This window comes from Coenobita brevimanus, chromosome 39 (genome assembly GCF_032717465.1).
Source record: "Coenobita brevimanus isolate Jiangsu-jjx chromosome 39, ASM3271746v2, whole genome shotgun sequence".
In the NCBI taxonomy this organism is placed as follows: Eukaryota; Metazoa; Arthropoda; class Malacostraca; order Decapoda; family Coenobitidae; genus Coenobita; species Coenobita brevimanus.
The window spans coordinates 29,905,533-29,928,032 of record NC_136992.1 but is presented as its reverse complement, the minus strand read 5'-3'; the positions used below and the strand labels follow the sequence as shown (position 1 = coordinate 29,928,032).

The 22,500-nt window shown below is 44.7% G+C and overlaps 1 protein-coding gene across 1 annotated transcript in view; it reads left to right on the top strand.

The window, feature by feature from the left end:
• Positions 1 to 22,500, top strand: part of LOC145396836 (uncharacterized) — a 135,203-nt gene that overhangs the window by 57,723 nt on the left and 54,980 nt on the right. The window contains exon 2 of the mRNA XM_080270120.1: positions 19,819 to 19,941. Coding sequence (XP_080126246.1) covers positions 19,819 to 19,941 — 123 coding nt within the window. The remainder of the gene's footprint in view (positions 1 to 19,818; positions 19,942 to 22,500) is intronic.

Genomic DNA, 22,500 nt, shown 5'->3' with positions numbered 1-22,500 from the left:
CTTACCCTGCCTCACCACCTCCTCGTACGTTTGCTGCCTCACTCTGCCTGTCCTCGTCTGCTTCATTGCCTCGCCCTGCCTTACCCTGCCTCTCCCTGCATTGTCTTAGCTCCGATTGCCCTCCACTGCCTTATCATACCCTCTTCCTAGCCTCTCTTGCCTCACCCTGCCTTACCTTACCTTCCTCCTAGCCTCCCTTGCCTCACACTACTTAATCCTGCCAACCCTGTCACTCCCCATCACACCTCTTTTCCTCTTCTTCCTCTCGCTTTCCTCACCCTGTCACTTACTCTCCCCTGCCTCACCCTGTCTCTTACTCTCCCCTGCCTCACCCTGTCTCTTACTTTCCCCTGCCTCACCCTGTCTCTTACTCTTCCCTGCCTCACCCTGTCTCTTACTCTGCCTGCCTCACCCTGTCTTTTACTCTCCCCTGCCTCACCCTGTCTCTTACTCTCCCCTGCCTCACCCTGTCTCTTACTCTCCCCTGCCTCACCCTGTCTCTTACTCTCCCCTGCCTCACCCTGTCACTTACTCTGCCTGCCTCACCCTGTCTCTAACTCTCCCTGTCTCACCCTGTCTCTTACTTTCCCCAGCCTCACCCTGCCGCTTATTCCCCCCTGCCTCACCCTGTCTCTTACTCTCCCCAGCTTCACCCTGTCTCTTGCGCTCCCCTGCCTCACCCTGCCTCTTCATACCTGGCTTTGCCTCACCTTGGCTACACACACACACACACACACACACACACACACACACACACACACACACACACACACACACACACACACACACAGGGAAGCTCCAATATGGCCGCAACAACGCTTCACAAATTAATGGACTCTGATGGCCGCTGCGTGAGAGAGAGAGAGAGAGAGAGAGAGAGAGAGAGAGAGAGAGAGAGAGAGAGAGAGAGAGAGAGAGAGAGAGAATTACACAGCATACACGAACCACACTGGCTAATATTATGGTCCCCACGAGGTAATACTCCCTTATTACAGAGAGAGAGAGTGAGAGAGAGAGAGAGAGAATGTGCTTTTATAATTATTCTTAGTGGCGCTGGATACCCTGGGTGGAACTAAGCAGCTGCGGCATCCACCCGGGGGCCAAACTTCCTCATATTTCCCCGCACCTCGCCGTGGGAAGGACCCTGATCCGACCCTGGTGAGGTGCTGTCTACCACAAGGGGGCGCCGGATCCCTACACGGTGTATGTACTGTTCTGTACCTGTAGGACGGTCCCACACATGCATTTGCTTACCTGTCGTCGACGGGTTTGCTCTACCAGACAGTCCGGGGGTAAACAGCAATAACAATAACTGGGTATTAGTGTGTGTGTGTGTGTGTGTGTGTGTCTTAACATACGACTGGATATAACACACACACACACACACACACACACACACACACACACACACATACACACACACACACACGAGGGGGAGGCAAATTATGCACATTCAGTTTGCATTCGGATTAAAATATTTCGCAGGAATTTCGTGTGGAATGGATCTTTTGAAGTGTGTGTGTATGTGTAAATAAGCACACACACACACACACACACGCGCACACACACACACACACACACACACACACACACACACACACACACACACACACACACACACTGCAGCATCAAAACGTTCGTATCGTTTTCCAATATTTACCTTTTTTTGCTTCATTTATTTTAACATCAATAATTTTCACAGTGACAAATTCCAGTTTTATTTATTTATTATCGGTATTATTATTATTATTATTATTATTATTATTATTATTATTGTTGCTATTGTTATTTTTATTATTATTATTATTATTATTATTATTATTATTATTAATTATATTATTATTATTATTATTATTATTATAATTATTATTATTATTATTATCATTATTATTATTTTATTATTATTATTATTATTATTATTGAGGCCCTGCATATGACAGGAAAAATGATGGTAGGGGAAGCCTTTTTTTTTTTACTGCCAATACAGTTCGCATTTTTTTATTATTGTGACGAGGGTTCCATTGTGACAGATTTTTTTTTTTCACCTGTCGTTTTTAATTAGCAGGTATGGATGTGTGAGTTTGTGGTGTTTTGGGAGGAAATAGGAAATGAGGATAGAAAATGGGTATACGGATGGAAAATGATTAGAAAATGGATATAGGGATAGAGAATAAATATCTATTTATCTATCTATTGCCAGACGCCTCAATCCCGTTTGGGATGGCCACAAACAGGGCCACGTCGCCCTGTCCCACGCCATTTCACTGCCCTGCTCCCAACACCCCCCCCCCTCTCTCATATACCTCTCCATCCCATCCCTCCATCTCATCCTCGGCCTCCCCCTACTTCTTCCCCCCTCCACCTCACATTGACTCTCTTCGTCAGTCTTTCACCCTCCATCCTCTCCACATGGCCAAACCACCTCAGTGTGTTCCTCATAACGCTTCCTATCACAGAAAATGGATATATGGATAGAAAATGGAGTCTGGGGAGAGAGGGAGGGTTAGGGGAAGGTGGTGGCTGAGTGGTAAGAGAAGTGGACTGCTACCCGAACGATTAATACCAGGCTGGGGCAGGAAATAGTTTGATGGTTTGAATTTAAGGCAAAGGGAGACTTCTGATTTTTACAAGACACACAGATATACCGTAAAAACACACCAGCTAACACCATCATACCAGTAGTGAATAAGTCTGCTGTGTAATTCAGGGACGGTGTGTATTAGTGCCGAAGTGGTGATGAGAGAGAGAGAGAGAGAGAGAGTTTGGAGGTGAGATTATATGGACAGACAATATGGAGAGAGAGAGAGAGAGAGAGAGAGAGAGAGAGAGAGAGAGAGAGGATGGTAAGTGGGGATATATGTATAGAAAACGTGGGTAGGGGAGAGAGACAGGGGGGTCTTGTGTGCATCAAAGGGTGGAAATAAATGTAGGGAAGGAGTTGGCCAGGTTGGGTAATTGGCCTTGTCTCCTGGGAAATTTCGTGTTTGGGGGAAAAGTTTAGGAGTAGAGGGGTGTGGTGAGTGTGGTAAAGGTGTGGCGAGGGAGGTGAGTGTGGTGAAGGTGTGGCGAGGGAGGTGAGTGTGGTGAAGTTGTGGTGAGGCAGGTGAGGGTGTAGTGAAAGTGTGGTGAGTGGGTCGTGAAGGTGTGGCGAGGCAGGTGAGTGTGGTGAAAGTGTAGTGAGGCAGGTGAGGGTGTAGGGAAAGTGTGATGAGTGTGTCGTGAAGGTGTGGTGAGGGAGATGAGTGTGGTGAAGGTGTGGTGAGGCAGGTGAGGGTGTGGGGAAAGTGATGAGTGGGTCGTGAAGGTGTGGCGAGGCAGGTGAGTGTGGTGAAGGTGTGGTGAGGCAGGTGAGGGTGTAGTGAAAGTGTGATGAGTGTCTTGAAAGTGTGTTGAGTGTGGTAAAGGTGTGGTGAGGCAGGTGAGGGTGTAGTGAAAGTGTGATGAGTATATCGTGAAGGTGTGGTGAGGCAGGTGTGGGTGTGAGGAGGGTGTGGTGAGATAAAGAGTGTGGTGAGGCAGGTGTGGGTGTGAGGAGGGTGTGGTGAGATAAAGAGTGTGGTGAGGCAGGTGAGGGTGTAGTGAAAGTGTGATGAGTGTATCGTGAAGGTGTGGTGAGGCAGGTGTGGGTGTGAGGAGGGTGTGGTGAGATAAAGAGTGTGGTGAGGCAGGTGTGAGTGTGAGGAGGGTGTGGTGAGATAAAGAGTGTGGTGAGGCAGGTGTGGGTGTGAGAAGGGTGTGGTGAGATAAAGAGTGTGGTGAGGCAGGTGTGGTGAGATAAAGAGTGTGGTGAGGGAGGTGGTGTCAGCAAAAGAGCCATCATAACAACACAAACACACGATTATTATCTTTATAACTATCCTTGTCTCCATTATGCATTATGTATTATGATTATTATTTTGTCTCTCTCTCTCTCTCTCTCTCTCTCTCTCTCTCTCTCTCTCTCTCTCTCTCTCTCTCTCTCTCTCTCTCTCTCTCTCACACACACACACACACACACACACACACACACACACACACACACACACACACACTGTTTTCCTAATGGTACCTATGCTTTATAATAATTTTCTTGTCATAAATACATTCTTTTTTTCAGTTAATGTCAACCACTTAGATCCCCCCAGTCGTAATAAATTCAATCACTTGCACATTTTATTACGCCATGATAGATACAACCATCCGAACAGTGAGGGTGTACCACTTGCAAATGTCCCCAGGTGTATATATAGAGCCCACGTGTCCCAGTTCGCTGCTGCCGCTGCTGCTTCTCAGGTGTAATTTGCAGGTGTGGGATTTTTACAGGTGCTCTCTCTCTCTCTCTCTCTCTCTCTCTCTCTCCATTATTCTCATGATATCCTTGGCACTCCTCCTCCACCCCCTACGACTCCCCTCCTCCTCCTTCTCCTCCCCCCCCCTCGCCAAATTCCAGCCAGAAATCTAGTTACATCCTCCCAGTTTTTTTCCCTTTTTCCCCCTCCGTGCACTGGGACGAAGGGTGGAGGCAGTAACTTTGTGTATTACTTGTGCTTATATCTCCCTCCCCTCCCTTCACTCTCCCTCCCCTCGCTTCTCTCTCCCTCCCCTCTCTTGTCTCTCCCTCCCCTCCCTTGTTTGACCCTCCCCCCTTTTCTCTCTCCTTCCCTTCCTCCCTCTCCTGTCTCTTTCCTCCCTCCCCTCCCCTTCCCCCTCTCCACTTCTCCCTTCCTTCTGTCTTCCTCTGCTGGTCCTCATCTCTTTTCCCCCCTCCTTCCCCTTACCGTCGTCTCCTCACGTCTTCCTCCCTCTTCCCTTTTCTTTCTCCCTCCCCTCCTCCCGCTTCCCTTTTCTTTCTCCCTCCCCTCCTCCCTTTCCTGTCTGTTTCCTCCCTCCCCTCCTCTCATTCCTGTCTTTCTCCCCTCCCCTTCCCTTTCCATTTTCTCTCCTCTCCCTTCTTTCTGTCATCTTCCTCTGCTCGCCCTCACCCCTATTCCTCCCCCTCACTTCCATTTCCTCCCCCTCCTCCTCCTCATCTCTGTTCCTCCCCCTCCTCCCCATCACCTCTATTCCTCCCCCTCCTCCCCATCACCTCAATTCTTCCCCTTCCTCCCCCTCACCTCTATTCCTTCCCCTCCTCCCCCTCACCTCTGTTCCTCCCTCTCCTTCCTTTTACCGTCTTCTCACCTCTTCCTCCCTCCCTTCTCAGTCTGCTTTCATTCTCACCTCTTCCTCTCCTTCTTCCTTCCTTCCTTCCTTCTTTCCTTTCCTCCTTCTCCCCTCTTCCCTCTGTACTCCTTCTCTTCTCTCCTTCCTCCTCCCCTCCTTCTTCCCTCTCTGCTCCTTCGTCTTCTCCTCCATCCCAGGAAAGAAAGGAGGGAGAGGAAGGAAGGAGGCAGAGAGGGAGGGAAAGGAAACGAGAGAGGAAATTAAGTGAAGAGAGAGAGGGAGAGGGAGAGAGAGAGAGTCTTCTTGTTGCATTCTCTTTTTAATACAATTTGTGGTGTGTGTGTGTGTGTGTGTGTGTGTGTGTGTGTGTGTGTGTGTGTGTGTGTGTGTGTGCCTTCTGTACCGTCGCAGTCGTCATCATCATCACTACCATCATCATCATTACCACCACCATCATTATCATTACCACCACCACCATCATCATCATCAACACCACCACCATCATCATCGTCATCATCACCACCACCATCCTCATCGTCATCACCACCACCACCACCACCACCATCATCATTACCACCACCATCATCATCATCATCATCATCATCATCGTCACTTTCAGTACCCCGATGGCTAAAATAAATTGAGATTGTGTAAATATGAGGTTCTTACGGCCCGTCGCCCACGTCATCCAATTTGCATAGGAATTGGCACACACACACACACACACACACACACACACACACACACACACACACACACACACACACACACACACACACACACACACACTGGTTACGTGAGAGGTTATGGGTGGCATACGGTACACACACACACACACACACACACACACACACACACACACACACACACACACACACACACACACACACACACTTGTAGTGAGAGTTTTTGGGTGGGATACGGTACACACACACACACACACACACACACACACACACACACACACACACACACACACACACACACACACTGGTTACGTGAGAGGTTATGGGTGGCATACGGTACACACACACACACACACACACACACACACACACACACACACACACACACACACACACACACACACACACACACACACTGTTTAAGAGAGAGGTTATGGGTGGCATACGGTACACACACACACACACACACACACACACACACACACACACACACACACATACACACACACAAACACTGGTTACATGAGAGGTTGTTAGTGGCATAGATAACATACATACAAACATGCTTCCATACATACATGCATATATACACACACACAGTCTCTCTCTCTCTCTTTCGTGATGGGTTGCATATTGCGGACCTTGTAGTTGGTGTTGTGTAGTATAGTGTATGCCCTCACACGCCTCTCTCCTCTTCTCTTCTCTTCTCCTCTCTTCGTTTCTCTTCTCTCTTTTCTCTGTCTTCGCTTCTCCTCTCCTCTCTTCTCTTCTCTGCTCTTCTCTTTTCTTTCTTTTCTCTTCGCTTCTCCTCTCTTCTCTTCTCTTCTCTGCTCTTCACTTTTCTTTCGTCTCTTCGCTTCTCCTCTCCTCTCCTCTCTTCTCTTCTCCTCTCCTCACCTCTCCTGTCCTCTCCTCTCCTCTCTTCTCTTCTCTTCTCTTCCTTTTTCTTGTCGTCTCTAACCATTTTTATTTTCTCTCCTCTTTTTTGTCTTTTCTCCTTTTCTCTTCTACAACAAACATTGAACAGGAGTATTGACATTTATTTTCCATTATATAAAAAATAAGGAAATGAGAGAGAGAGAGAGAGAGAGAGAGAGAGAGAGAGAGAGAGAGAGGGGTTTATATAGATACAGGAACCACATTACCATTACGGCCCCAACGAGGTAATTCGGCCACAGTAATGAGAGGTTGTGTGTGTGTGTGTGTGTGTGTGTGTGTGTGTGTGTGTGTGTGTGTGTGTGTGTTCTAGCCATCTCTTATCCACCTTCGGCCAGTTTTTTCCCAACTTAGAACAGAAACATATAAGTGAAAGGAGGCCAGCATACGAATTTCAAGTAATTTTCGTGACAGGGAGAAATTGGAGACGACACGAATACACAGACTACTGTTCTTTGCCTCAGTAAGATGGCTATTTATTTTCTGTTCTTATATCCCCCAACCATGGTCCACGTCTCACTTCCGTACGTCAGTGTTGAAACTAATATATGGTCTTGTATTTTTTTTTTCTTACACTGTTATTGCATTTTCATTTATTTTTTTATTTTATTTATTTAGTTATTTCTTCAGCCAAGGAGAGAAATTTCCTAACTATACTCCTTTTACTCTGACTTGGCCCAGATTCTCGTCCCTTTGTTGCTTATTTTACGTAGCTCAGCGGCAGGGAAAGACAGTACTACGGGTCTACATCCTTTTCATAGCACTTTCTCGTGACTAGCATCATAGTCCTGTGGTAATTCGTTTTTACATATGAGCATTCACGATTGAGAGAGAGAGAGAGAGAGAGAGGACATTACACAGATATACACAGGAACCACGTAACCATTAAGGTCCCAGTGAGGTAATCCGGCTTATTACTGAGGGAGAGAGAGAGAGAGAGAGAGAGAGAGAGAGAGAGAGAGAGAGAGAGAGAGAGAGAGATCCTTAGTAAAACTCTCCAGGCACCTCAAACTCCAAAAGAATGTTGAAACTGACCATGAGAGAGAGAAAATGGAGGGGGAGGGAGAGAAAGAGAGGGAGAATGAATGAGGAACTGGAGGAGGGGAGAGAGAGAGAGAGAGAGAGAGAGATTTGATAAGGGTGCGGTAAATGAAAGGAAGGGGAAGGAGGAAGGGAGAGAGAGAAAGAAAAGGAGGGGAGAGAAGGAGGAAGATGGTGAATGGGAAAGAGAGCAAGAGAGAGAGGGAAGAAGAGGAAGGAGAGAGATTGGAAGAGAAACACTGGGAGAGAGGGAAGGAGGGGAGGGAAAAACGGGATTAGGAAAGGCAAGGGTACTGCTTTAATTTACGGTATTGAGAGAGAGAGAGAGAGAGAGAGAGAGAGAGAGAGACTAGGATGGAAGAAAGAAAGAAATGAAAGGGTGAGAAAAGAAAAGAAAAAGAAAACAGGAATTAAAAGAAGAGGAGGGTGTAGGGGATACTGCTCTAATTCCTTGCATTACAGGGAAATTATTTGACTGGGCGTGTATGTGCCGTGTTTAGCACCAATGTACCAAGTAGGGAACCTGCTGGGTGTGTGGGGGGGGGCAGGCATGGGGGAGGGAGAGAGAGGGAGGAAGGTAGAGAGGTATGCAGGGAGGGAGAGAGAGGTAGGGAGAGAGAAGTAGGTAGGTAGGGAGGTAAGCAGAGAGGGAGAGACAGATGGGGGGTATGCAGGACGGGAGATAGGGAGGTATGCAGGAAGGGAGAGAGGGAGATACGTACGTAGGGATGGAGAAAGATAGGCAGGGTGGCAAGGAGGTAGGTAGGTAGGTAGGCAGGCAGGCAGTTAGTTAGATCGGTAAGTAGGTAGTATTTGCGATAACTGGTGCGTGTATTGCCTCTCTCTCTCTCTCTCTTTCGGTAAATAGTTAGGCATAGGTAGAAGGGTAGTTAGGAAGGGAAGTAGGCAGTACTGGTAGATACAGAGGTAGGAGGGAATGAAGGCAGGCAGGTAGATAGATAAAACAAGAAGGCATGGAAGACGATAGATTTAGAGGTAGATAGAAGGCAAGGTTAGGCAGATAGGTAAATGGGGAAGAAGGTAGAAGTAGGTAAGTAGGTGGAGGGGCAGGCAGGCAGTCAGGTAGGTAGGGTAAGTAACTGCACAGGTAGGCAGGAGTGAAGGTAATTTACAGGTAAGAAACAGGTTGGAAAATTAGAGGGGACAGGGAGGAAAGGATGAGGGGAGGGGAGGGGAGTGGAGGGAAGGAGAGAGGAGGGGAGTGGAGGGATGGAGAGGGCAGGAGAGGGGATGGAAGGGAGGTAGGAGTGAGGGAAGGAGGTGGAGGTAATGGGAAGGAATGGGAGAAGAGAGAGAGAGAGATTAGGCCTGTAAATGTTTTCCAGTGGTCAAGATATGGTCAGACTGGAGGGTTGATTTGACTAGTAACCAAGGAGACGCATCTCTACCTCATAACTAAAGGATCGTGGAATTCCATGCACCCACGACTTGGTATTCAGGTCGTGAAATTTGTCCAGTTCCCTCAGATGAAAACAAGGCGACAAGGAATAGTGGGAAAAAAAAAAAAAACTTATCAGGTGTTGGGAAGTAAGACTGAGCAGATGGTGATAGTGGAATGACGGAGGGAAGTGGAAGAGGTGGAGAGAGTGGAGAAGAAAGAGGGAAGGAGAGGATGAAGAGAGTGGAGAGAGAGGGAGGAAAGGGGTGGAGGGAGGTAGAAAAGGTAAATGAAGGGTGCTGTGTGGAGATGGAGGTAAAGAGAAGTGGAGGGAGGTAAAAGAAGTGGAAGGAGGGAGGGAGGTGGATGGAAGTGGAAGCAAAAGCTAATACATCGCACTAACATTTTCCTCACGCCAAGGCACTGAAGGCTGGTCGTAAAGCAAGAGAGAGAGAGAGAGAGAGGTGGGGGGGGGATGGAGGAAGGGAGGAGGGGGAAGGAAAAAAGATGGAGACGAATGGATGGTTCTGTATGTGTGTGTGTGTAATAGAATCTCTCTCTCTCTCTCTCTCTCTCTCTCTCTCTCTCAGTGTGTGTGTGTGTATGTGTGTGTGTGTGTGTGTGTGTGGAGGGGGGGAGTGGCGGGAAACATGATTATTATATGGAAATTGTGGGCCAAGGATTTAGCATCTCATTTTCTTCGGAGACAAGTTTTCTTTTATTTTCACTCGGGGAAACTTTTATATTTAGCCGCAGTAAAAAAAATCACTTGCTGAGTTTTCCGTCTCTCCTCTTGTTCATTATTTATTATTTTTTCTTTTTTCTCGGTGTTTCTTCGTTTTAATTTTACCCTTTCATTTTTTTCCAGTTTTTTCTCGTTTTTCGCCGTACTCTTTCTTGATAGTAACAAGTCATATACGCAAATGAAAAAAGAAAAAAAATGGAAAGTGACTGGATATCATTTTCAAGCAGTTCATTCTCGGTTTCAAAAGGTAAAAACGGGAAAATATCAAGGTAGTTTTTAATTGCGTGTACCTGACCCCTTCACAGAGCACATACCTCCGCCAACACCAGTAAAACTCATATTCCCTTTATTCATATCCGGATCCACCTCAAAATGTGATCAACTCTTCCCTAACCCACTGCCCACCAATCCACCAAATTAAATTGAAATCGGTTAATAACTTTTTGAGATATCTTGTATACAGACAGGCAAACAGACAGACAAACATGGATGAAAATATAACCCCCTCCATCTTTATTAGGGGGGTAATAAAGCAAAATAAGTCATCGGACGGAAGGGGCTAAGGTGAAGTCAGGTAATTATAGGTGACATCCAGTGACGTAATTACTTCAATGTCCAGTTAAAATTAGACTGACTTTGATGCCTTGTGATTGACGTCATTGATTGGGGTTGGTAAGGGACAGGCAGACACGTAACAGTTTTAATTGCCATCATCATCATCATCATCATCATCATATCCTTTTCATCTTCATTGTCTTCATCATCATTATTATCTGTCATCATCATCATCATTATCAGTAACTTAATCATCATCATTATTACTATCATTACCATTATCATCATCTTCAGCTTTATTATCTTGATCCCACCTCCTCCTCCTCCTCATCATCATCATCATCGTCATCATTATCATTATCAACAACACCATTACCATCATCATCAGCTCTTGGGCATTAAACCTATGGGAAACATTGCGAGTGGGACGTCCTAACCTCTAGACCAGCTGGCGTCCTGTTATGTAGCCTACCTGAGAGAGAGAGTGAGAGAGAGAAATTGTAGTTAGATTGAAATAGGTGAAAAGAAAACTCACTTGGCGTCCTATTATGTAACTCAGAGAGAGAGAGAGAAGCGAAACTAGATGGAATGAAAGAGATAAAAAAAGAAATTCTCACCTGGCATCCTATTATGTACCTGAGAGAGAGAGAGAGAGAGAGAGAGAGAGAGAGAGAGAACGAAAGAAAAGAGCGAAATTGTAGTTAGATTAAAAGGAATGAAAAAATAATTCTCAACTTGCCTACACTCATCACTATTCAAAGCATTCAGAGCACCGCCACGCCCATCACCACCAATCAGTCAGACAGGGACATTTACAGCGCCATGAGAGAGAGAGAGAGGGAGGGAGAGAGAGAGAGAGATGGAAGGAAAGGAATGTGAGTCATGAGGGAGACTGGAATGGCAGAAGAGAAAGAGAAATGGAATGTAAAAATTGAAGTAAAAAAAAATGGGGAGGAATGGAAGGGGAATGTGAGAGCCTTAAGGAGGAAAGATATGTAAGGGTGAGAGAGAGAGAGAGAGAGAGAGAGAGCGCAAACCAAAAGCAACACACAGAAGCAACACAAAACACTGGAATATATGAACAAAGAGTGGACTTGGTGGGGTGGATGAGGGGGATGGGGAGAAGGATGTGGGGGAAGGGTGGAGGGAATGGGTGAGGGGCATGGGAGGGGAGAAGGAATGGGGAGAGGGAGTAAAGGTATGGGGAGGGGAGAGGTGGCGAGGGTATGCATTAGGGTGTGGGATGAGGCGGGTGTTGTGGAATGATGATGAGATGGGGGGAATGTTATTATGTTTCGGTGTGCGGGGTAAGATTGTGTGTTTATGTTTGTGTAGGGGTGTGGCTGTGTGTGTGTGTGTGTGTGTGTATGTGTATGTGAGAAAGAGAGGTGTAGGGACAGAAAAAGGAATGTGTGTGTGTGTGTGTGTGTCTGAGAGAGAGAGAGAGAGAGGAGTCCATTTGTATTTGCAGTAAACTGTACTTGTATTGACTCCTCTCTCTCTCTCTCTCTCTCTCTCTCTCTCTCTCTCTCTCTCTCTCTCTCTCTCTCTCTCTCATCTTTTCTTTTTTCTTCTCATTTCTTTCCATTATTTTTCCTATTCTGTTCATCACATTTCTTTCCCTCATTATTTCTTACACATTCCCTTTTATCTTCATTCTGTTCATTCTTCTTCATCTCTCTTTTTCCGATTCCTCTTTTCTCTCTCTCTCTCACATTTTCTCTTCCTCTTTCCCTCCCCCCTCCCATTCATCCTCCCTCATACACCGGCCTGCGTGGGGAGAGAGAGAGAGAGAGAGAGAGAGAGAGAGAAGACAGCCCTGCATTTCGTTGTGGTGGTGGTGGGTGTGGTAGTTGTGGTGGTGGGTGGGGTTGTGGTAGTTGTGGCGATGGGTGTGGTGGGTGAGGTGGTGGTACTTGTGGTGGGTGGGGTGGTGGTACTTGTGGTGGTGGGTGGGGTTGTGGTGGTGGGTGGGGTGGTGGTAGTTGTGGCGATGGGTGTGGTGGGTGAGGTGGTGGTACTTGTGGTGGGTGGGGTGGTGGTAGTTGTGGTGGTGGTGGGTGTGGTAGTTGTGGTGGTGGTGGGTGTGGTAGTTGTGGTGGTGGTGGGTGTGGTAGTTGTGGTGGTGGGTGGGGTTGTGGTGGTGGGTTGGGTGGTGGTAGTTGTGGCGATGGGTGTGGTGGGTGAGGTGGTGGTACTTGTGGTGGGTGGGGTGGTGGTAGTTGTGGTGGGTTCGTAGTAGTGGCATATGTGTATAGTTGCGAGTGTGGTAGTAGTAGGTATGGTCATCATTGTAGTAGTGGTAGTGGCAGATGTGTATGGTAGCAGTTTTAGGTGTGGTAGTAGTAGTAGTAGGTAGCTATGGTCTTGGTTGTAGTAGTGGTGGTAATTATAGTCATGGTTGTGGTAGTAATGGTAGATGTGTTAAAAGTGGTAGGTGTGGTGGTTGTTGTAGTAGCAGTAGTATATGTGCTAAAAGCGGTAGTTGTGGTGGTAGTGGTAGCTGTGGTGATCGTGGAAGGTGTGGTAGTAATGGTAGCTGTGGTGGTGGTGGTGGTGGTGGTAGTGGCAGACAGCGGTGGAAAATCTTTGAAAATATGTAAAGCCTTTGATGGAACTTTTTTTGTGTGTGTTGCCCCATGTGTTTTATTTCTCGTGTGTGTGTGTGTGTGTGTGTGTGTGTGTGTGTGTGTGTGTGTGTGTGTGTGTGTGTGTGTGTGTGAAAACGTCTCCTGAACATGCCACAGGGCCGGAACTATTCTCACGGGGCAGGTATTTGTGGTTGATAGTGATTGATGGTGGTGGTGGTAGTATCTTTTGGTTGATGTTGGTTAGTTGATGGTGGTAGTAGTGGTCGATGGTGGTGGTAGTTGTGGTTGCTGATGGTGGTAGTTGTGGTTGGTATTAGTAGTTGTAGTTGATGGTGGTAGTTGTGGTTGCTGATAGTAGTAGCTGTGGTCGTGATAGTAGTTGTGGTTATTGGTGGTAGTTGTGGCAGATAGTGGTAGCTGTAATAGTGGTAGTTGTGGTAGGCAACATAAAATCCATAAAAAAACACCGTGAATGGAGTAATGTAATTCTCTTTCTCCCTTTTCACACCCAAACAATTCCCTCAGTTTTTTTCTCCCTGTTTAACGTCATTGTGGTGGTGATTGTTTCCATTGTGGTGGTAGTGGTGGTTGTAGTTGTGGTGGTGGTGAAGGTAGTGGTAGTAGTAGTTGTGGTAGTGGGGACTGGTAAACACACACACACATACTGTGTGTCTATATATATAGATATATATATATATATATATATATATATATATATATATATATAATGTGTCCGACTCTGGGCAAAAGCTTCAGGGCCTATCTCTCGGGGGCAGTGGCCTATCCCCAGGGCACAGTAGTCCTCCTTCACCTCCACATGTCACCAGTTCGGCGCTAACACCCACCTTCCATATTGAATACATGCTAGGGCTGTCTCATACAGGACTGGTGTATATATATATATATATATATATATATATATATATATATATATATATATATATATATATATATATATATATATCCATCCATCCATACATACATGCATATACATCCATCCATGCACACACACACACACACACACACACACACACACACACACACACACACACACACACACACACACACACACACACACACACACAGAAGCCCGTACAGCAACATACATTATTATACGACACACATACAAGTGCGGGAAAAAACACACCATCACACAGCATCAGTTAAAAAAAACACCGTCACAACGATATATGTTTGTTTGTTTATATAGTCGTTTACTCATCTGTAGGTGTAAAAACATGTCTGGTTGAAGATGATGATACGAATTCTGCTGCTATTACTACTACTACTACTACTACACTACTATTATACTACTACAACTACTCGTACTACTACTACTGGGAGTAATAATAATAATAATAATAATGTAAATGAAAATAATAACCAGTAATCACAAAACTACTACTACTACTGCTACAATTACTATCATATTTCTACTACTGCTTCTACTTCTACTACTACTACTACTACTACTACTAAAGTTACTACTATATTTCCACTACTACTACTGCTACTACTACTACTACTCTTTATAATAATAACCAATAAAAAAAAAACTCAAAAACGAAAATTCACAGAGAAATGAGACGCCAATTAATTCGAAAAAGACAATTAAAAAAAAAATCCTGCCTCCCCCTCACGCCAGTCATGATTAAAATTTTACACTGACTCGAATTTAGCAGGAGAGAGAGAGAGAGAGAGAGAATATTTGGAGCATCTCGGTTTCTTTCTTTCTTTTTTGGCTGATTTTTTCTTTATAGTTTTCGTTTGATATATATATATTTTTTTTTTTTTGGGGGGGCGGCGGGGTGTTTTAGGTGATTTTTTGAGGGGTCTCTCTCTCTCTCTCTCTCTCTCTCTCTCTCTCTCTCTCTCTCTCTCTCTCTCTCTCTCTCTCTCTCTCTCTCTCTCTCTCTCTCTCTCTCTCTCTCGATTTGTGCTGCATTGTGTGTGTATGTATTTTTGTATGTGTATGTATGTGAGTGTATGTATGATTGTATGTGTGTGTGTGTATGTGTGTGTGTGTGTGTGTGTGTGTTTTAGAGGGCTGGTGTTTGATTTATGAGGGAGGGGAAGGCTTCAACTTTTCAGGGACATGTATTTTTATGTATTTCATGTATTTCTATGTATTGTATGTATTTCATGTATTTTTATGCATATTCTGTATTTCAGACATTATTGTGTATTTATGTATTCCGTCTGTCTTATGTATGTCCATGTATTTGAATATATTTATGGATTTTTATGTATACCGGTATATATTTAGGTATTTTTGTGTATATGTATTCTCTCTCTCTCTCTCTCTCTCTTTCTCTATCTCTTATCTCTCTCTCTCTCTCTCTCTCGCCTATATATTACGTATTTATTTTTATGTACATATAGATTGGTATTTCTGTATATATGTGTGGCCAGGGAGCGACGCTATGGTGCAAGAACAGAATTTTCGTTTTTAGTCATTCTTTTTCGTATTTCAGATGTCAGGGTTTTTTTTCTCTCTCTCTCTTCCATTTGTGTCCAATTTTGAATGTCGGGCAATTTTTTTTTTTCCATTTTTATCTTTTATTCCAAATTTCGAGCATTTTTTTTTGGGGGGGGGTCTCATTTGCCTCTTATTTCGATTTTCGGGCAATTTTTCTTTTTCTCATTTCTTTCTTTTTTCAGATGTCAGGCGGCTGTGTTTTGTCATATGCCTTTTATTCCAAATTTCGGGATTTTCCTTTCATTTCTCTTTTTTTTTTTCACTCACTCGCTCACGCGCGCACGCACGCACACACACACACACACACACACACACACACACACACACACACACACACACACACACACACACACACACACACACACAGAAAAACATACTCCCCTCAAATGCATGAAGTGGAAGAGTCTGTGGCGTGGAAGTGGAGAAGAAGGTGGAAGGGAGAAGGAGGGGTGGAGGGGTGTATGGAGGAGGGGGGCATGGAGTGGAGGAGGAGGAGAGAGAAGGGGGAAGGAGGGGTGGAGGAGTGTATGGAGGAGGGGGGCATGGAGTGGAGGAGGAGGAGAGAGAAGGGGGAAGGAGGGGTGGAAGAGTGTATGGAGGAGGGGGACGTGGAGTGGAGGAGGAGGAGAGAGAAGGGGGAAGGAGGGGTGGAGGAGTGTATGGAGGAGGGGGGCATGGAGTGGAGGAGGAGGAGAGAGGAGGGGTGGAGGAGGGGGGCGTGGAGTGGAGGAGGCGGAGGAGGAGGAGAGAGAAGGTGGAAGGGGGAAGGAGGGATGGAGGAGTGTATGGGGAAGGGAGACGTGGAGTGGAGGGGGAGGAGAGAATTTGGCTGGGTTGTAGTGGTCATTTTATTCATTTTGTCCCTAGGTGATTTTTTTACAGATTTTGTTTATTTATTTACTAGCAAGATAGATAGATAGACAGATAGATAGATAAATAGAGAGAGAGAGAGAAGATTTAATTACACCCTTCTCTCACTGTAACATGATAATTTGGATAATATTCTCTTTAATCTCATGCTTTGTAATTACATATAATGGTGTTATGTAACGCTTTGTATCATGGGCCTGTATTGCTGTGATGTGTGTGTGTGTGTGTGTGTGTGTGTGTGTGTGAAAGAGAGAGAGAGAGAGAGAGAGTTGGAAAATAGTCTCTCTCTCTCTCTCTCTCTCTCTCTCTCGGCCTCATTCATCTTCCTATCTCACCCTCCCGTAATTTCTCTGCCTCTTCCCTAACTTACTTATGTAACTTGATTATCCTTGTTTATGTAACTTGATTATACTCTGTCAGTCTCTCGTCAGGTCTATCTGTTTATCTATCTCTGCTATCTATCTATCTATCTATTTTTAATTGTTATGCTATGTTTTTTTTTCCATGTGAGTTATATCTATTGCCATGTATATGAGTATGCACTATTGTTTATCTATTATTCAGTCTATTTGTCTGTCTGTCGTGTGTGTGTGTGTATATGTGTGTGTGTGTGTGTGTGTGTGTGTGTGTGTGTGTGTGTGTTGGGGGAGCTTTAAAACTATCCCACAGTCTAAGTAGAAAGTTTGTTAAGTTAGCTACATCTTGCCTGGCCAGAACACACCCTGCCGCACCCCAACACACCCTTCCGCACCCTACCACGCCCCACCAACGCTCCCTACCTCACCCTGCCACACCCCAAAACACCCTGACACAAAGACACCCTGCCACATCCTAACACAGACACCCTGCCACACCCCCAACACACCCTGCCACACCCCAGCACACCTCAACACAATCTACCACACCTCAACACACCCTACCACGCCCCAACAACGCTCCCTACCTCACCTTGCCACACCCTACCACACCCCAACAAACCCTGCCACACTCCAACACACCCTGCTACACCCCAACACACCCTGCTACACCCCAACACACCCTACCACACCTCAACACACCACGCTGCCACATCCATACTACCACACCACGACCACACCCCACATTCTGCCACATCCACACCACACTCCACACCACCATACCACGCATCCACATCAACACCACCACACCACTTTACCACATCCACACCACACTACCACAACCTCACCACCACACCACGTATCCCCCACCACCCAGCCGTAGTTTAACCATTTCAGTCCGATGACCTACTTTTTTACTTGAGAGAGAGAGAGAGAGAGAGAGCTGAAGCGACCTAATATTGTTATAGAGGACACGAAAATTCCTTAATGAAGATGAGAGAGAGAGAGAGAGAGAGAGATGGAAAATGGTCTCTCTCTCCCTCTCTCTCTCTCTCACACACACACACACACACACACACACACACACACACACACCATAGGTCAGAGGTTAGGATGAGAGAGAGAGCAGGATGTGAAAGGCGAGCCTGACTGATGAATAGTTGATGGAGAGAGAGAGAGAGAGAGAGAGAGAGAGAGAGAGAGAGAGAGCGGGGAGACTAATTAAAGACCATTGTGTGTGTGTGTGTGTGTGTGTGTGTGTGTGAGAGAGAGAGAGAGAGAGGGGAGGGACTGATTAAACACCATTGCGTGTGTGTGTGTGTGTGTGTGTGTGTGTGTGTGTGTGTGTGTGGAGATAGAGAGAGGACTGATTAAAGTTCATTGTGTGTGTGTGTGTGTCTGTGTCTGTGTGTGTGACAAGAGAGAGAGAGAAAGAGAGAAACAAGCACAGACAGAAAGAGAGAGATAAAGAAAGAATGAAAGAAAGAGAGGGGGGGGGCTCAGAGCACTAGAGTATGCCATAAAACTTAATTAAAAACCATTATTTTGTGAGAAAGGCTGAAAACAAAAGAAAAATTCCAGTTTAATATTGAAAGCACATCCACTATATTCATTTTTTTTTTTAATCTGAGGGGGCTGGAAATTTTTTGAGTCTCCTTGGTTACTAGCAGCTTTTTATTTACCCTCTGGCGAATTTTTGGAGCGAGGTGGGTCAATTTGGGAAAGGGCGAATCATTTTGGAACGTCTGTTGAGTGTGTTTTGCTTTCGTTCGTTGTGGGAGTGTGTGGTGTGTTAGTGGGTGTATTTTCTCACACACACACACACACACACACACACACACACACACACACACACACACACACACACACACACACACACACACACACACACTACACCCGCCAGCATCTTACTTGTACTTTACTGAACTGTATCTCATTGTGTTACAGTAGGTGGTGTGTGTGTGTGTGTGTGTGTGTCTTCCTAATTAGCTGTACCTACCTGTAATATACCTACCCGTGTTTGGCAGTATGTTAACTACCTCTTAATATTACATGAGGAGGAGTGAGAGACGAGTAGGAGCATCTAAGCTGTAACACTATAATCTTTCTTAATTCAGCTGTACCTTCCTGTAACCCACCTGTACCTACCTATAATTACCGTTACCTCGCCGTACCTTACCTGTACCACATAGCGTTACAAGGAGAGGTGAGAGAGGGGCCCAGGAGCATCTGTAACCCATATTCTTTCTTAATTAAGCTTTACCTGTAGCCTTCCTGTACCTTCCTTAAATTACCTGTACCTACCTTTAATTACCTGTACCTACCTATAATTACCTGTACTAACCTTTAATTACTTGTACCTACCTTAAATTACCTGTACCTACCTTTAATTACTCTACCTTTAATTACCTGTACCTACCTTTAATTACCCGAACGTACCTTTAATTACCTGTACCTACCTTTAATTACCTGTACTGACCTTTAATTACACATACCTACCTTTAATTACCTGTACTCACCTTTAATTACACATATCTACCTTTAATTACCTGTACCTGCCTTTAATTACCTCTACCGACCCTTAATTAAATATACTTACCTTTCATCACCTGCCTTTGATTACCTGTACCTACCTTTAATTACCTGTACCCACCTTTAATTACCTGTTCCTGCCTTTGATTACCTGTACCTACCTTTAATTACCTGTACCTACCTTTAATTACCTGTACCTGCCTTTAATTAGATATACCTATTACCTGTACCTACCCTTAATTAAATATACTTACCTTTTATTACCTGTACCCACCTTTAGATATACCCACCTTTAATTACCTGTACCTACCTTTAATTAGTCTACCTCTAATTACCTGTACCTACCTTTATTACCTGTACCTTTAATTACCTGTTCCTACCTTTAATTACCTGTTCTTACCTTTAATCACCTGTACCCACCTTTAATTACCTGTATCTACCTTTAATTACTGTACCTTTAATCACCTGTACCTTATACCTTCACAGGGGGCGGTGTGAGGGAGGAGCAGGAGCCTCTCAACTGCCTGGTGGCCAAGGAGCTGTGTGATCAGGATGCCAACTGCTCGGCGCTACTCAAGGTTATTCCGGTGCTCTGTGGCCCCGAGTTAGGTGGGTGTGTTCTGTGTTATGGTGTTCTCTGTGTTATGGTGTTCTCTCTGTGTTATGGTGTTCTCTCTGTGTTATGGTGTTCTCTGTGTTATGGTGTTCTCTGTTGTTTGTTCTCTGTTCTGTTTTCTGTTGTCTATCTGTTTTGTTTTCTTTTCCTTGTTCTGATTTTGTTATTCTGTTTTGTGTTGCGTGTTTTTGTTTATTTTTGGTTGGCTGTGTTGTTATATTTTGTCCTTCCCCCCCCCCTCTCTCTCTCTCTCTCTCTCTCTCTCCTTTGCCTGTTCAGCTCAAAATGTCATACCTGCCTTGTGTTGCCCAGGGATAGTTACCATGTTATTTGTTCTCTGTTCTGCCTACCTGCCTACCCACCTACCTACCTACCGACCCACCTACCCACCTACCTGCCTACTGTACTGCCTACCTACCTACCATACCTACTTAACTACCTCCCTCCCTCCTTACTTACCTACTACCTACATGCATGCCTATCTGTATGCTACTTACCTTCCTACCTGTCTGTCTGTCAGTCTATCTGTCTCTGTCTATTTATCTATCTATCTGTCTTTCTACCTACCTACCTATGGCCGGTCTCCCCAATTCACTTAATATTTATGACTTTGTGTAGGCCAGGGATGTTGTCCTTTTAAAGAGAGAGACAGGACTCTCTCTCACTCTCACACAGACACACACACACACACACACACACACACACACACACACACACACACACACACACACACACACACACACACACCATGTACGTAACTGATGGAAGCTTGGTGTGTATGTGTGTGTGTGAGAGAGAGAGAGAGAGAGAGAGAATGCCCCTCCTACAAACAAACCTATTGTGTGTTTGTCCGTGTTCTTGTTCATGTTATGGTGTGTGTGTGTGTGTTTATTATGAATCTCTCTCTCTCTCTCTCTCTCTCTCTCTCTCTCTCACTAATGCCCTAGGGAGCAATATACCGGTACGTGCTCAAGCGGGAACGAGAGAGAGAGAGAGGTGCTGGAATAACAGTCAGTTTTTATCCATAGTATTTTAATTCCTTCCTTCCATATTTCTTTCTTACCCTGACCTAATCATTTCTCCCTGTTGACCTATGACCCCACCTGACCTTGTATCTGACCTTATTTCATTGTGTTTGGGAGTACCTGACCTGACCGCACCTGACCTTATTTCTCTGTGTTTGGGAGTGCTTGACCTGTGACCCCACCTGACCTTATTTCTGTGTTTGGGAGTACTTGACCTGTGACCCCACCTGACCTTATTTCTGTGTTTGGGAGTACTTGACCTGTGACCCCACATGACCTTATTTCTGTGTTTGGGAGTACCTGACCTGTGACCCCACCTGACTTTTTTTCCCTGTGTTTGGGAGTACCTGACCTGTGACCCCACCTGACCTATGTTTTAATATCATTTTAATCCACAATTTTATTTATTTATTTCATTTGTTGTCAGTTTTATTTTATTTACTGTCATCGTTCTAGTCTGTGTTTATATGAGATTTTTGGAAAGAGAAATTTGGATGATCAGTATATATGCTTCTAGACGACAATATTTTTCTTTCTTGATGTGCATTTGTGTTAATATGAAGCGTGTCAGTCAGGGCTTGTATTTTCGTCTGTAAAGGAGACTCCCTAACACCTCTTCCTCAGCGATTTAGTTTTGGATATGACGTTGATATCCTGTAGTACGGTATTTATGCAAAGTATGGCATGATTGGAAGGATTTATGCAACAGAAGAGGACTTAAAGGTGTAATAAACAAAATAAATCGCCTAGGAAAAGGTGTTAATATTTATGCAACACAGGACATAAAGGTGTAATAAAAAAATGAATCGCTTAGGAAAAGGTGTTAGTGCGATATTTATGCAGAGTATGGCATGATTGGAAGGATTTATGCAACACAGAAGAGGACTTAAAGGTGTAATAAACAAAATAAATCGCTTAGGAAAAGGTGTTAGTGCGATATTTATGCACGGTATGGCATTATCACAAGAATTATGTAACACAGGAGGACATAGAGGTGTAATAAACAAAATAAATCGCTTAGGAAAAGGTGTTAGTACGATATTTATGCAAAGTGTGGCATAATCACAAGGATTTATGCCACACAGAAGAGGACGTAAAGATGTAGTAAAATAAATCGCATAGGAAAAGGTGTTAGGAAGCTTTCTTAACTGACGAGAATGAGTCAGGATTCCAAGTGCTTGAATGGTGAGTGAATGAGAGTGTGGCCCATTTATTTAGGTAGATTTTTACTTGTTCTTGTCAATTTTTTTTTTCCTTTTAAGACCTTACTTCCTTCCATCGGTAGTTGGGAAAGAGAGGTGTGGGTGATGATGATGATGATAATATTAACGATGATATTAATGATGATGATGATGCATTTCTCACCTGATGATGACGATAATGATGATGATGATGCATTCTCCTACCTATAATGATGATGATGATGATAATTATGATTTTGATGATTATGGTAATGATGATTTTGATGATGATGATGGTGCATTGTCCTGTTGACTGTGATGATGATGATGATGATGATGCATTCCT